Source organism: Pezoporus flaviventris, unplaced genomic scaffold, assembly GCF_033815535.1.
Source record: "Pezoporus flaviventris isolate CSIRO_AGI_PZ_B2104156 unplaced genomic scaffold, CSIRO_AGI_Pfla_v1 ptg000045l, whole genome shotgun sequence".
NCBI classification, from domain to species: Eukaryota; Metazoa; Chordata; class Aves; order Psittaciformes; family Psittacidae; genus Pezoporus; species Pezoporus flaviventris.
This window is the reverse complement of record NW_026892593.1, coordinates 12,399,149-12,416,402: the sequence shown is the minus strand read 5'-3', so window position 1 is coordinate 12,416,402 and position 17,254 is coordinate 12,399,149. Positions and strand designations below refer to the sequence as shown.

At 37.3% G+C, this 17,254-nt stretch overlaps 1 protein-coding gene and 1 long non-coding RNA gene across 3 annotated transcripts in view; one reads left to right on the top strand and one right to left on the bottom strand.

The window, feature by feature from the left end:
* TBC1D22A (TBC1 domain family member 22A) overlaps positions 1–17,254 on the bottom strand; it is a 169,894-nt gene that overhangs the window by 60,787 nt on the left and 91,853 nt on the right. For both annotated transcript variants that reach the window (XM_061467491.1, XM_061467492.1), the window contains exon 11: positions 12,730–12,857. In XM_061467491.1, the coding sequence (XP_061323475.1) occupies positions 12,730–12,857 (128 nt within the window). The remainder of the gene's footprint in view (positions 1–12,729; positions 12,858–17,254) is intronic.
* LOC133276571 (uncharacterized) overlaps positions 13,406–17,254 on the top strand; it is a 787,535-nt gene continuing 783,686 nt past the window's right edge. Inside the window, exon 1 of the long non-coding RNA XR_009745919.1 lies at positions 13,406–13,790. This is a non-coding gene — a long non-coding RNA (uncharacterized LOC133276571). The remainder of the gene's footprint in view (positions 13,791–17,254) is intronic.

Sequence of the window (17,254 nt, the reverse complement as noted above, 5' to 3'; positions counted from 1 at the left end):
AAAGTGTTGAATATAGAAATAAATGTTCTTTCAGAGAGACACCTTTTCAAACAGGTTAATAGACTAGGCAAGATTAAAAAAAAAAAAATTAAGAGATAGTAGTCTCCAATTAATTCATTTTAAATGTTCTATTATTAATAACTGTAGATTTCATCAGAATAACCACTACAACAACCTGCTATGTCACAGATTGCACTTCATAGTGTATGTTCTATACTCTGAGATATGAATAATCCTAAGGACAATGTAATATTTGAACCAGTGTGAAACGACTTTCCATAACTGATGTCACATTAGGCACCAATTTAGAACCTCTTCATATTCACTTACATACTGCAGCTTATGCAGCGTTATACCAGTTTCATACTATTAAAACTTTAATTCCAGCTAAGCACAAAATTTAGCACAGATTTACATACGCTTTGAAATAATTGGGGTTTTGATCAGTGATTCAACTGCTGGGAGAAAAAAAAAACACCAACACAACCTAAACTGGGATAACCACAAGAATACTTACAAAAATGGCAAGAAAATGAAGGAACTGAATGATAGAAACTCTGAGCATTGAAAGAAGCAACAAATTACATACCCCATCTGATTTAAATAGATTCATATTATTCATATTGTACAAAAAATTCAAAACAAGAATTAGGCTTTTTGAAATCCTATGAGGAAAAAGTAGAGTACAGAGAGTCTAGAAAATGTAAGAGAAAAATATGTTGAACAAAACCAAAAATCCTATGCAGGATTTACTACAGAAAGTTATGAAATAAAGAGAACCAAGAACTTTTGGGAGAAAAAAGAAGAATCCTTGGTATCAGTAATTGTCATCAGCTATCTAGGGAGAACTGTCATACAGATGCTCTAAAATGTGCATCTTAACTAAGAGAATCAGGCCAGAAAAAAAAAGAGCAGATATGCAAATCATCAGCATAAACTGACAGTGAAGTTGTAGGAAAGCCTCAGATCACCCACGAATAGAATGGAGAAGGAAAAGTAAAAAAGAACGAAAAAAAAGTACTTTCCATGAGACTGGAAGAAAGGGCAGAATAGCTCTCAAAATAGACAGTCAAGGGCAATGCAAAAAAGCAGAGCAAAGCACAAGACTGTCATGTATCAGGAAAACAAAAAGGCCAGAATATTAAGGAAGAAGTGACCATTACTAGGAGCTAAAGCACTGGAAAGACAAAAGAAGATAAAGTTCTTAATATTTCATGTAGTTCTAATGATGATGTGCATTCCTGAAACAAATAGTAACTATGCCAATTTCATAATCCCCCTACAATATCTATGCTATTATAAAAAAGCTATTTTTACTGGATTTTACAGGAATACTAGCTTGTCCTTCCTTTGCCCCTCCAAGGTTATGTTTGAATTCAGGTACTATGTCATACACACTGGAAAAGAGCTAAAAATTACTTTGAAAGCTTAACAGATTTTCTGTGCAGGTTGCTTAAAAACTATCCCACTAAAGTTCTCTGCTTCAAAGCAAATCAGGTTAATCTATGCACTTCAACCTACTAATCTTCAGTGTAGCAGAATGTTCTGCAGTACACAGCCAAATTTGCCATGAATATGTACTCATTATTTTACATGTGGTAGTGAGTATGCCCAGTTTGGTAAAGTGGCATCAAACACAGATTTCTGAATTTCAAGTCTATTTTATGGCAATTCATGTTGTTTCTTACCTGGATAAGGTTCTGCTATTCAGACATTTATTAAGCACAACAATATAAACCATATATGCGTATTATTTCCAATTCTGTTGTTCATTTACAGTAGTAACAAAATGCTTTTATTTTCATTCAACTCTTCATCTTACATCTACTATAAACACTTCTGATTTTAAATTGGTACTGTTCAAAGAAGGAAACCATGCATTCTCACATTAAAGTAATCTATATCAATTCTGTGTTAGCTATGGATATTTTAATAAATTTGAAACAGAGAACTGTACAATGTTAGGATTATTTTATATTTGTTCAGGTTCTAACAACAGTAAAACATCAGAAACAAAAGTTAAAAGAACAAATGGCAGTCATGGTTTTCTTGTTAGTGTTAGCTTCTAAAAACACCAATAACCAGTGCAACTAGCAACAGGTGCTGAGAAGAGAAGTAGACTCCGGTTTTAAAATACTAAACTGAACACCTTGAACTTGCAGCTTTGTCTCTTAAGACACATAAGTGAAGCTCTGTGAGGAAGGGCTCTGAGGGAAGGAGGAGCAGCCATTTCTTGCTTTGCAGAGATGTCCTGGAAAATTTGTGCTAGGCTCTGGCTCCTTCTCCTGGGAATTGTGAATTACACAGACTCCACACCCCTGCTCCTTTGAGATTACCAAAAAGTGCTACAAAAGTCTGATGTGTACAGAATCTAAAAGGTGCACAAAATGAAAGAACATACGGATATGAGAAACTTCCCTTTTTCTCTTCTTGTATAGCATCATGATTCTCTTTCAGACTTTAGACTTTAAGAATAATATTAACTTTAATAAACCCTTCTTTTAGAAAAACTGACTACTTCAAAGAAGTGAAGAAGCAGAACAAACCATTTTCTAGATTATCTAACATTCTATTATCCTACAGAATAATGCACCAAGATCCTGATCAATAAAGCATTTTACAGGACATGCTTAATTTACTAAATTCATGAGTTGCTCCAGTGAAGCCAATGGGATTATTCACATTCTTTGAGTTAAGCATAAGAGAAAGTACTTCATCTCATCCCCTCTGCATTCACAATCGACTTCCATTTAGCTACAGAAAAATTACCATCTATTTCAGCAGTATTGGAAACTGTCTTAAGAACTTGAACCTAGAAAAACCCACAGGCTTCCCTATGCATATCACTGAGTTTTGATTTTGTCTGGGCTTTTGTCGTGGTTTAAACCCAGTCAGGTAATTCGTTCACTCACTTCCCCCTTTCTTTCCCTCCCCCTACTCCCAGAGGGACGGAGAGGAGAATCGAAAAGAATGCAACTCCCACGGGTTGAGATAAGAACAGTTTAGTAACTAAGGTATAACACAAATCACTACTGCTACCATCAAGGATAATAATGATAAAGGAAATAACAAGGGAAGAGAATACAACACCTCAGCACCAGCTGACCGATAACTCGCCCCCCAAGCCCGACCAAGCTCCGACCGATACCTCCTCCAACCCTGCAGTCTCCCAGCCCTTCCGGCTCACTCCCAGTTACATCCTGGGCATGACGTGCTGTGGTATGGAATAGCTCTTTGGTCAGTTTGGGTCAGGTGTCCTGTCTCTGCTTCCTCCTGGCTTCCCCTCCTCCCAGGCAGAGCATGAGGCTCACAAAGTCCTTGGCCAAACCAAAACATCGCTATCAGCTCTGTTCCCGAGCCGAAAGTCAAAACACTGCACTGCACCAGCTACCAAAGAGGAGAAAAATGACTGCTGCTGCTGAACCCAGGACAGCTTTGCATGTCTAAATACCTACCTCATAAAATAGCACAGCTTCTTTTATTTCCCACATATAGAATTCTCCCTCATATCCATGAAAGCTACCAGAAAAAAAAAAAAAGGACTAAAATTGGCAATATGCAAACATATTTGAAATCCACTTACTTTAAAAAATTGATCTAGCAGCCCAGAATTTCACAAAAGTCCTTTTAAACACTATGAAAGGAATTTCAATTCACTTTTTATAGAAACTTGCAGAGCTTCCATTTTGAGATTAAGATTTCTAAATCTGTGTCTCTATGAGCATTCTGTGTACTTAAACTACATAGGTAATGAAGATATAGTCAATATGGTCAATGGAGCCTAAAAAGGTCCTCAGTTCACAGCTGATTTTAAACCATACTTAATCTCTCTCTAGGCTCCTCTATTTCCCAAGTCTCTACCAGCTATCATGGAAGCTTAGAAAACTGACACAGCAATACATACACACAAACCTACAGTAAGACATTTATATTATTTCATTTTTATCTCAAACTAAATCCCACCTCCACTGTTCACAGTAATTGCATAGGTAGGAAGGGCAGAAACTAGAAACTGTGGAGTTACAGATCCAACAAACTTCTAAACCCAGAAACTCCCACGTACTGGTGAGTAATAAGGAAAACCATTCAAAGGCATGCATTTGTGACAGATGGTAACTTCAGCTTTTATGGGGAGTCATAGTTAAGCATCTCATACAGGCAGCTTCTGTCAGTTTTATATCTGCTATTGCATATCTCTTGAAGCTCAGGTAACCACTACAACAGCATTTACTCCCAAGAAGTAACCCGATATGCATCTCTCATGGCCCACAACCTGCTATTCTGTACCACAGAATTTGAGGAGAGATACAGAAAGTGCCAAGTTTGACTTTTCCTGCAAGGCCAGGACTAAATGTGAAAATAAATATGGCTAAGATCCCTATTAGGGCTGGCATAGGAGTAAAGCTGATTTTATTTAATGGATGATGGAACTATTAATTTTTTTTAAGCTTTTCAAGGCAAAAAATATAAGACAGGATGGGGGAGATGAGGATATGTTACTGCAGACAACAGCTTGGCATCTGAATGTGCATACTGCTCTGTTTAAGACTGTGGTCCACCTCAAAATCAGGAGCTGTTTACTCTGCTTTCACCGGGACTTTGGGAACCCTGCCTCTCAATAAGAAACTGTAAAATAAATAAGAAAACTAACAAACTAGAGCTGGACGATCAGCAAAATAGTACTAATCATATACAGACATTGTTATTATTCTACAAAGAGCATTTGGCTTTCTTCTTTTCCAGAAGAAAACCTCAGAGCTTATATAAATGTGAATGAGTATATTTTAAGATTTGACTGAAATGCTGAATTACTATTAAAGAAACCCGTTTTTTCTCCATTGTGCACACAATACTTATGCACATTAAAGACTGTACATAATATTAGATATATAGTTCAACAGAAATCAGTCTAGTTCTTGTTCTATCATCTTTTCTTTCAGCTCTCTGGTTATTTCAGATATTGCAGTTAGCACAAGATAAACAATAAGAGGTCACTGGCTTCAGTGCTATACCACTGAAATATAATTGCCTGCCACAATAAAGTCCTAATGAGCGCAACTCTTGTCAATGGGAGGTTGCCTTGGCAACAAAGTTATCCCAGAAGATAACTACCCATGTGGTAGGAGGTGATGACAGTCAGTTGCCTGACAAAGATTCGAAAAATATAAACTTTTTGATTGCTCAAGTTGAAGGGAAGCTTTATGTACCAGGAATCTACTGACATAAGGGAAAATACTGACTTGCTGAATACAATAGGATCTAGAAACTTCCAAAGAAATGCAGTTAGAATAAGGATGTTTTATGTTAATAGGAATATGCTTAGATTGCCGGTCTTGCAAGTAAAAGTCCTCCTCTCATGTGTTCACATCCTCCTAAGGTCCAAGAACTAAATCTGATTTAAATCATACTTTCAGATTTAGTTTTAAAGAAAACAATGGAAAAGGTGTTCCTGAATAACAGTGAAAGTGGGCGAGATCAAGGCTGGGTTCAGTAGACAGCAGGATGGTGAATTCCAGCTCTCAGGTAGGAAGCTAAAATAAAAATCCCCAAGAGAAAACAAGAAGTGACAGAATCAAAGGGAGAGGCATGACCTAACTACAGGCTCCAGAGGCAGATGCTCATTTTAAATCCAGGAGCTCGTTTCTCACATGGTATAGGGCAGGTGGACAAGAAGAGTAACCACCAAGTCATACAGTATTTTTACCTTTATTTCCTACAAAAAATAAACTTTCACATTTTATGTCTGGGCAGGAAAGGTTATATCCCACTATGACTGTCTCCCCTCTTCCAGAAACACTGGCCAGTTTCAATCAAATTGACAAATGCCTAGATAGCTTAAAGACATGCTCCTACCCACACGTAACTGGATATAAAATATTCAGTGCCCAGATATATTAACAAGGTGGCTAAGCAAGACTCTAAAATTAAGTTGCTGTTGAAAAAAAAGAGAAAGTGTTAATGAATTAAAAGGACAAAACCAACAATAGAATCTGTGTTGCTCGCTAAATTACTAAGCAGTCTTGAAAGGAATAGTTTGGTAGAGATGCAAAATTATTCAGGATAGGTTTTGCTGATGAAAAATTGGGCTGGCTGCAAAAAGTTGCAGAAAGCTGTAGTGTCACTGAATAATAAGATGGCAAATGAAATTCAGTCTGGTTATATACACAGAGGGAAAAACACTGCAAAGCATACACACCTGATGTTGTCCTTGACATTGACCACCAAGACAGCTAGACTAACTATGAACAGTTACCTGAAATCACTCATTTCACAGAATAGGCATGAAAAATTATAAATACAGAAATAAAGAAACAGAAAATAATTTCACCTCACTCTATGAATCTATGGCATGCTCATCTCTTGAAGTTTCCATTTAGTATATGGCAGCAATAAAATGTATAGTAAAACTATATAGATTACAGAGAAGAAAGATAAACACAAAAAGTGCACGAAATGGTTTCTCTAAGTACAGATATTTTCAGCTTGGAAAAGGAGTGACTGCATACAGAGACAGAACACAGTTTTGAAACAGGTGATGTTTCAAAAAAGTGAATAAAGAATGATTTGACACAATTTCTCATAATCAAAGAAAGAAGATGATGTGACTTCAGAAGAATCTTTTGCTAAAGGAGAATTTCTTTTCACACAGCATAAAGAAACTGCAAAAAATCACTGCCACAGGATGCTATACACAGTATATTTTAAAACAATTAGATACATATTTAATAATACTCAATGGACATTTAAAAGCAAAAGTATAGAAATACAATAAGGCTTCTGAGTAATAGAAGATGGGACAGTATACATCTTCCCCACTCTGCTTTCACTCTAAATGTCTGTTGTTGTCCACTTACCCCAAACTGTTTCAAGGAACTTTATAGTCAAAAAAAAAAAAAAAAAAAAGACGAGACCACTGGGACAGTGAGAGGTTTATGCTCCTGCTGAAGAAAAGGATGAGAATTGTCTACTTAATACCATGGACTCAATATGGAAAAGAGATATTAGAGCTGACATAAAAGGTATTCTTGACCATGAAAAATTCAATCTGCTTTCAGTAGACGTATTTCGAGTCTCTTGTCCCAGGTGGCTTAAAGCTTTGATTGAGACCAGAGTAGTAATAATATCTTTTTTTGTATACATTTTCCAGTGTCTGTTGAGAAATGCACTCCTGATTCAAATTTAATTGTTTGGGGTTCTTTTTAATAAATACAATATAACTCTACAGAAAAACTGAAATACTGCCCTAGTTTGGCTGGGACAGAGACTTAAATCATTCTCCTGTTCAGGGAATCAAAATCTCTGAGTCTATGCAAAAAGTGGAAACACACAAAAAAAACCTCTGTAACTGCATGTTTTAACATTTCCTAAATTTCAACAACTGCTGGTCAGACAAATAATATTATTACATGTAACCTTCTTTCCTCTCTTTACTTTTTTTTGTCTTTTTCTGGCAGGAAGTAGTGATGTTACAATTCTTGTAACCAACATTTTGTTTTGGTATGTCCCTAGAGCTAGACCTCTGGTTTTCCATTGGTATAGAGAGAAAAACTCTGCTTGTGCTGTTCTTCATGAGCTTCAATAAGGTTTCTTCATTCTCAGCATTTCTGGAAAATCATATCAATGTTATTTATTAAAATATAATAGTAGATGTCTACTTTTAAACAAAATCCGCTTGATTAAAAAGTAGTAATGAGCTATGTAAATTATACCAACCAATAAATGGGAAACAAAGATGTCTGTTACCACATTGGTCAACTGAGTACATGAGGTCAAACATGAGCTACCTTAAAATAAAAATGAACACTAAGTCAAAGAAAGGGAAAAGAAACTTCATCTCTTCTTGAAGAAGGAAAAGATATAAATGGCTGATCAAGTACATGTGATAAAACTCAGTCTAATGAAGACACACTTACATTCTCCAGAAAAATAAAATAATGTTTAGTTTGAGCAAAAGAAGCCTCAGCCTCCTGGATGAAAAATTAAATTTTAAGGAGGAAAAACATATTTTTCTGGACCCACCTGGAGGACTTCAGGAAGCGATTCCACCAGCAGTGGGTGCTTTCTGTTGAAGTTTGTCTAACAGATGCAACCTGAGAAATGTACTATATAGCAAGAAAGAAATTCTTCTTTAAAAAAGATGGCAAATAAGCTGTCATCATTCTGATTTAACACTAGGGTTCAATTCACAGCTCTGCTATCCCATCCTCTCTCCCTTGCACTGGCTGTGGTACTCATCAACCCCCTCACTGGGCTAATCTGAAGAAAACAGTGCCAAAGAGCAGGGAATAACAGGAACAAGTAGAAACACCTATTTCAACAGTGAGACAGTAAATCAACTCAACAGTATTGTCAAATTCTAACATTGTTTTTATTTGCTTTTTCCTATACTTTTGTAACTCTTTTGCATTTTGTATGGTAGGATTATATGCTTTAATTTGCATTTATTTTCCATGGTAAGCCTTAAGATATCCTGGTAAAGTTTTTCTCACACAAGAACAGGGTAAAGCTGTAAAGTAGGAGCACCAGGGGACTGCAAACAGTACCTATCTCACCTGCCTGTTTGGCAGTGTATACAAGAAGTCCGAGTATGTGACTCATTTCAACCATACCAGTTTATGGTGAGCTGGCAATACAGCACTCAGCTAAGTGGTACTTAAACAAAAAGGCTTCCTGGCAGGAGAACATATTAGGCTGAACACTTGAAAAATTCACGTGGCACTTGCTACCATGTACTTAAAACTGAAAACTAATACACATAGGGGCTCTTATTTTTTTTTCATTTTTCATTTTCTTTTTTTCCCTGAGCAAGTTTTTAGCTAAGGAACTGTGTCAGTGTCTCTTCTGCAAATTATATACTACAAGCGAGTTACTTACACAGAGAGATCATTGCACAAAAGACAGCACAAAAATGTAATTTATGTAAGAACATCAGATCAGCAGGAAAACACTAATGAAAAATACATGCAGTCCATTCTACAGGAAAAGTAAACAAAACTAACTACTGATGTGCCAATGAAAATAATTCTTCTATTTAAAACGGCAGTCAGTATACCACCATGTTATGATTTGATGGCATCGTTGAAGATTTCCTTCCAACTCTAAACTCCCCAGAAATCCAATGTAGTTTTGTACTCAGTATTTAAGCAGTTTAAAACTACTGATAGTTAAAATGAAACATTAGAACAAATACAAAGCTAACTTGCATTTCATAAGTCTGTAGAAATATGTTAAACATTATGTATCCTGAATAATTCAGCCATCATGCTACCTCCTTTTACCAATACATTATGCCAAAAAAACATGACAAAATATAAGATAAAAAGGCAAGAGATAATAAAAAGATAAACCTGAGGGTTTATGTTGCACTATTTTTTGGTTTGTGGAATCTTTCACATTTGATAAAGTCCGTGAACATTCGTATTAATCAGTTCTACAGATTTAAAATTTGACTGTCTTGTGCATGACTTAACAGCGATTTCTATTTTGAAAGAATTTACAAGGTATTTACAGCATTTATCTTTTTTAGAAAAACAAAACCTAACGAAAGCAAAGCCTGAATAAGGTGAAAAAAGTGGGATAATTTGATTGCATTAAAATGCAATTCAAGTTAAAGAATAAACCAAACTAAATATTTATGTTTAAGAAGCTCTCACAACATATCCTTTGTAAGCATGATGCATAATGTCTGCAATTTTTCTACTTTACAAAATCCTGCCACAGAAGACAGTGATATATTTTAGTGGATTTCATAGATACAGTTACAGAATACCAGAGTATTTACTGAAGTGAGGATTTGGGAATCCTTCCAAGTTTCTCATCCCCTCAACTCTAACTAGCTCAAGTGCAGGTATTTCGGATTATATGTCCAATGATGTACTTCACAGAGCCTAACAAATGACTGATGAATCCTAAATTAAACTAGACAGAAAAGAGGACAACAGCCAGAGTACCTTTGCTATCTTGCATGCAGAGACAGAGGTGGATGTCATTTAAGTGTCCAATCCTATTCTCAGTGAAGGCAATGGAAGAACTGCAACAAATTTTGAGAGACAGAATGCAGTTCTAACAACTCCAGAGAACAAACAGTTACCTATCACACTAGGAAACATATAACAGCAGACTATTTAAGTGTGCTGTCATTCCCTTGAAAACTCCCTGTTGCGGTTCGTGAGAAAGTGGGGCCTGTTCTGAGAATGACCAATCGGGAATTTAAGCTGGAGACAGCACAGTATTTATCTTTCCACTGCAAACAGAGGAAAATATGCAGCTCAGCAAGACCAGGCATTATTTCAGCTTTGATGGGGACAGAGGAAGACAAAGGAGACAAAAAACATTTTTTTCTGCGAAAACATCAGCAGCAGGGTCTTCTCTTCAAAGAGAGGCCACTGCACTCTAATCCTTGGATGGGGAGGGAAGCCATCCACCATCACCCGGGATTTCTTCAGGAAATGGGGGAGCCAGAATGCACCCTTGGCGCAGACATGAAGGAATATGACAGTCCTGCCTGTCTTCCCATTCCTTCCACATAAAGAAATCTGACTGTCCTTCCTACCCTCTCTTCTGGCATTGCCAAATCATGCTGTGGACTGGGCTTAGAGCTGCCTGTATCAGTGCTTTGCAAAATGTCCCATTCCTTCCCAAGAGCCAGAAGGTAAAGCCTGAGCAAAACCCCTCATATCAGCAGTGTACCTGTAGTCCCTGCCATGGATAACGTTACATTGCAACATGATTAGTTCACCTTCTTTGTGAACTTATACAGCAGTTAAAGATATTTCTGTTTACAGTAGTGTGAGAACTCCCGAGTCTGCTGAGTAACTGAACCAAGAAAACAGTACAGAACTGCTGCACCTGCTGAGTCAAAACAGAGAAATACTCCTTAAGCGTGTTTAATATACAAAAATAATCCCACTCTAGCTATAAGAATCCCCGTCATGTATTTAGGTATAAGAAACCTTCATTGAAAACATACATGGAAATCCCATGTGAATAAGTAAGTTTTAAGCTTTTAAATACTACAGACAACTATTGTAATATAGCAAAATTTGCTAAAAATCAGAATGAAATATTCAGAACCACTTATTATGGTGAAAAAGATCAGACTGAACTTGAAGGATTCTTTTCAGCATGACAACAGTTAGCTTGAGAAAGTATCCACGTGCTTGGTCTTCAAAAGAAGTTTTTCAACATTATCATCAACATTATTATATTATCAACATTATCAACATTATATTATCAACATTAACATCATAGCTCACTGAAGCATTCCAAGTGAAGTTTTGGTAAAGCCAGCTATTTCTTGGGCATATAAAGGTGGTTACCTGTACCAAGGAAGAGCTTTCACACAATTTTAGCACTTTGGTGAGACTAATGATCAAGTACCAAATGCAGTGCTAGTGTTAGCATGATAAAAAACCTTCAGGAGTTAGAAATGTTGCACCAACAGCAACAAAAATTATTCAAAATGAAAGAAACTAGCTACACTAAAACATCTTAAATAGCTCATTTTTTTCAGTTTCTCGGAAAAATCATATAAAGAATATTTTCCACTGGAAAAAAATGCAAGGTAATAACAGATATTAAAATGAATAACAGATATTAAAATGAAACAAAGGAGGTAAAAGGACTCCAGATGGAAGCAATATTCAAATTCAGTTCAGAAATTTGTTGAAGATGAACAACCAAATAAAACCTGCAAGAATACCACCTCCTAGGACACACTAACAGTAGAAATGGTAGATCATTCTTAACATTTCTGAACATTTTCTTATCAGGTTTGGATACCATTCTACAAAACACACACCAAAACAACCTACTGGATTCATCAAATGAATAGCAAGCAAATTCTTAACCCTCTGAGAGGTCTGTATAGAATGTCTAAGTGAACAATCTGGGATTAAAGTGTATGTAACTTACTAAACTTTGCTACATAATGAATAGATGTGAAGACACTTATATTTAAAGATGTTACACGTCTTTACAAGACAAATAATGAATTATTCTCATATTTACTAAACTAATTCAGTTGATAATTTTTATGGAATTTAAAATATTTTTACTTTTCTTCATTTATTTATTTTTCATTAACTTCAATGTTAAAGGCAGCAGAAGATATATTGTTTAAATACATAGCCAAAAATTCCAACCAGAAGCTAGTGGAGTGTCAAGTCACAGAAAAAAGAATGGGTAAAGTTTTTTCTGATATCAATTCCTTAACTTGACAGTCAAGCAAGGAATTATTGAGGAAAATTAATTACCTCAACTAGAGGTCAGTAACATAACAAGCTTAGTCTAGACAGACAATAAGACAGAAGACATGATGGGAGGATGAATGTTGGGAACTGGAGACTGGAAGCTAGTATTGGATTGAGTAGTTAAGCAGACAGGCAGTAAGAAGACTGGAACTCAGAATCAATGAAGGGCATCGATTAAGCACAATTCAATGTTTTACTTCTCTGAAGAGACAAAAGAGAATATCAACATTAACCCATGCTTTGAGTGAGCATTCATTTTAGTAATATAAACTATCACAACATCAAGTGTTTGGTTTTGAAGGACAAAAAGTGAAGACATTATATATTTCTAATTATTAACGACCACTGAAGGCTTTTTCACTTCTTATGATGATTCTCAGATGATACCAAAACTAAAGGTTCAAGAAAAAACACACACAAGCATACTGGCATGTCCAGAACTCATTACCAGAGTTATGAGGTTTGAAATAGTACTTACTTGGTATGTGTCCCATAACCTGATGGTACACCGTAAAGGGACTTCTCTCATCAGCAAGTTATTCATCCAACGGAATGCAAATTGCAAGTATTTCACCTCATGCTGATCCAAGTGCCTATGAACTTGTTCTGAAGAAAGAATAAACAGATATTTTACTGCAACTTTTCTGTAGTCCATAAGTATCAAAGGCACTGTCTGAAAAAATAAAACACTCTTCCATTCTCAAGCAAATCAAATGTGGTGGTGCATGCAAACTCTTACAACTGTAAGAAAATCCACAAAATATAAGCAAGTAATTAAACACTACATTGGATTTATTTTTCTGCCTCTTGCTAGCTTAAACAATTGCTCTCAGTGGTGCTATCTTAAGAAAAGATTAAACTAAGAGCTTTAAAACATACTACAAAAATAAACAAAGTTTAAAAGTGAAATGATTTGGTACATATATCCTCACTTAATTTCTTAGGCTACAAATTATTTGGGGCAAGTCTACAAGGTTTGCAAGTAACATAATAGCTTCCAAAAATAAACCGCTGGTAATAAAAAGAAGACAACATTAAATAACAAGGCAAAGAAATACAAGGGAAGTGCATGTAAAGGTTGCATTCACTTGAGACAAAAATAGGTGAGAATAATGTGAACAAATTTAAGTAATTTGTAATTTACATAATTTCTACTCTGCTCTCATGAGACCTCACTTGGAGTATTGTGTGCAGTTCTAGTGTCCTCAACATAAAAAGGACATGGAACTGTTGGAACAAGTCCAGAGGAGGGCCACAAGGATGATCAGGGGACTGGAGCACCTCCCATATGAAGACAGGCTGAGAAAGTTGAGCCTGTTCAGCCTGGAGAAGAGAAGGCTGTGTGGAGACCTCATAGCAGCCTTCCAGTATCTGAAGGGGGCCTACAAGGGTGCTAAGGAGGGAGTCTTCATTAGGGACTGTAGTGATAGGACAAGGGGTAATGGGTTAAAACTTAAACAGGGGAAGTTTAGATTGGATATAAGGAAGAAGTTCTTTACTGTAAGAGTGGTGAGGCACTGGAATGGGTTGCCCAGGGAAGTTGTGAATGCTCCACCCCTGGCGGCGTTTAAGCCCAGGTTGGGCAGAGCCTTGGGTGACATGGTTTAGTGTGACGTGTCCCTGCCCATGGCAGTGGGGTGGAACTAGATGATCTGAAGGTCCTTTCCAACCCTAACTATTCTATGATTCTGTGATTCTTAGTCTAACAAATAAATAGAAATAAAAAAACAGTACAAATCAATGGTTTCTAAAGCAATACTCCTACACACTGTATTTATTGAAGCATGTTTACTATTTGAAGGCTGTGATAATCACTTGCATGGGTTACTACTAGAGCTAACAGAACTAATCCCCTCATTTCTCTTATGTATTTAGCAGAATTTCCTCTATAACGGATCACAGACATTCTGCTAACATGTTTTAGCTAACAGGCTTGAGTATGATGTTAGCATGGTGTAAATGACAAATACTACAGACAAGCTAGTGTCTTATTTTATATATATTTATGACAAGAAGTCTTGTTAAAGCCTAAGAAAGATATTCCTAATGTCTTTCTTTATACAGATACAATCTTGGGAGATTTTGCTACTGTTGTGGTTTAAACCCAGTCAGATAACTCGTTCACTCACTCCCCCTACTCCCAGAGGGATGGAGAGGAGAATCGAAAAAAATGCAACTCCCACGGGTTGAGATAAGAACAGTTTAGTAACTAAGGTATAACACAGATCACTACTGCTACCACCAATGATAACAATGATAAAGGAAATAACAAGGGAAGAGAATACGACATCTCACCACCAGCCGACCGATAACTTGCCCCCCCCGCCTCACCATGCTCTGACCGATGCCTCCTCCAACCCTGCAGTCTCCCAGCCCTTCCGGCTAACTCCCAGTTACATCCTGGGCATGATGTGCTGTGGTATGAAATACCTCTTTGGCTAGCTTGGGTCAGGTGTCCTGTCTCTGCTTCCTCCTGGCTTCCCCTCCTCCCTGGCAGAGCATGAGGCTCACAAAGTCCTTGGCCAAACCAAAACATCGCTATCAGCTCTGTTCCCAGGCTGAAAGTCAAAACATTGCACTGCACCAGCTACCAAGAAAGAGAAACACGACTGCTACTGCTGAACCCAGGACAGCTACCCAAGCTATTTTTTATCCACATCGACAGAGGTGTATTATCAGCTAAATCAATGCATAAATGCTGATCTTGAAAAATTCACATTTCTCAGAAAGATCTAAAAAGGCACTAAAATACTAAGTGAACAAAAAAATTAATCCCAAGAGTATGGTTGCACTGTTATAGGAAACATGACCTAAAGATTCAGGCAGTAGAAGTTAAATTGTACTAAATTATAATATAGACTGAAGTTACTCAAATCACTTTTTACTCAAGATGTATTTTGTGGCCATATGAAAGTGTCAGCCAATATGATACACTTGGTTCAATATGGAAGCAAGAAGTAGAAATTTTTTAGATTTTAAAAACAATGAAGAGTGAGCTTTTTAAAAAGTAAGACCAGTCACAACACTTTATACTGAAAGCCCGCCTATCACAACATTCCATCTGCGTCGTGTCTGCAAACAAATACTCATGGGAAAGTATAAAGCATTGGCATTTCTTCATGGCACTTCTCAGCCTCTAGCAATTTGTGGCTAAAGCCCTCTTCAGGAGACCTGGTATTTATGTTCCTAAAGTCATAGCCTTCTGTAATATCAATATAGCCAACCATATAAAACTATGTGCATATCTTAAAACTATCTGTTACCTCTCTTGGGAACTCTTTAAAGTTGTAACTATATATAAAGATATGTGAATCTTTAAATGATTCATTTCTATGTATAATACCAGCTGATTTGATACTTCTGCTATACAGTAGACTGAACTGCTACTATGGGATATGAAAAGGCAGAGAATGAGGGAGGAGAGGTAATGATTTTGTGCTATTTGAAGTGATCTCATCAAGCCCTGGATAATCCCTCTCCTCTGTCATTATGTGTACAAGAGCAGTACTACAGCATTACCACTGTATATTGTGTGTACGCATTGTCAGTATTTCTAAAATTACATGAGGACTTTGTGATGAATTTTCCACTATCCATAATAGCCTCAGCCTTCCAGTCTTAACAACCTGTGACTAATCTTCTTCCTTCCTCTACAAACCTAACATCCTCCCATCACCTTCATACACTTCTTTCCCGGGCTTTCTGCAAAACTCATCAGCTGCCCCAGCTGGGACAGAGACAACAGATAATATGAAGGCTAGTTCTGAGCCCTTCCTCAGCAGCATTGCTAATCTGGGTACCTTTTCCTTTTTTCTTAATAATCAGCAAATAAGCTTTAGAAGAGTCATAGAATTCTGCACAGTGGAGACTTTTCTCCCTCTGTGTAATGCTGATGAAGCAAGCCCTCAGCTTGAAAAGTTACTGGAAAGAAGACAGATGTGGTAATCATGCTCTAAGGTTTGCAACCTTAAACAAATAGGCTTAAAAATTAAACAGGGCAGTTTATATGTTAAAGACCACATTTTGAAGACAGTATGAGCTTCAGAAACCTCTGTATTTTCATTTTCCACACAGAGACCTTGCATGTTTCTACTTCTAAGCAGTTAGAATACAACAGAACAGTTGCAATTGGAAGGGACCTACCGTGATCACATAGCACAACTGCATGACCACTCCAGGCCTGACCAAAAGCTAAAGCTAATGTTAAGGGCATTGTTCAAATGCCTCTGAAACACTGACATGCATGGGGCATTGACAAGCTCTCTAGGAAGCCTCTTCTGCAGTTTGACCACTCTCTCAGTAAATAAATGCTTCCTAATGTCCAGTTTGAACCTCCCTGGCCAGCTTTGAACCATTCTCATGTGATTTATCACTGGATGCCGCAGAGAACAGCTCAGCATTTTCCTCTCCATTTCCCCTCCTCAATTAGCTGCAGAGAGCAATGAGGTCACCCTCTCAGCCTCCTTTTCTCCGAACTAGACAGGCCCAGTTTCCTCAGCCACTCCTCACAGGACATGCTTTCCAGGCCTTTCGCCAGCTTCACTGCCCTCTAAATACTTTCAGAGGCCTTCACATCCTTCTTAAATGATGGGAACCAGACCTGTACACAGTACTCAAGGGGAGGCTGAACCGCTAAACACAGCGGCATAATCATCTCTTTTGACCAGCTGGTTATGCTGCGTTTAATGCACCCCTGTATGTTTGATGCCCTTGTGGCTGCCAGGGCACACTGCTGACTCGTACTGAGCCTGCTGTTGACCAACACCCCCAGATCTCTTTCTGCAGGGCTGCTCTCCAGCCACTCCTCTTCCATTTCACACTTGTGCCCAGTGTTACTCCGTCCCAGGTACAGAATCTGGCATTTGTTCTTGTTAAATTTTCAAATGTTAAATAAACCACTGATGACTGCCTAATGTTCCAATCTATCTAGATCCCTCTGAAAGGCCTCCTGTCCCACAAGAGTCAACTGCACTTACCATTTTCATATCACCAGCAAACTTGTT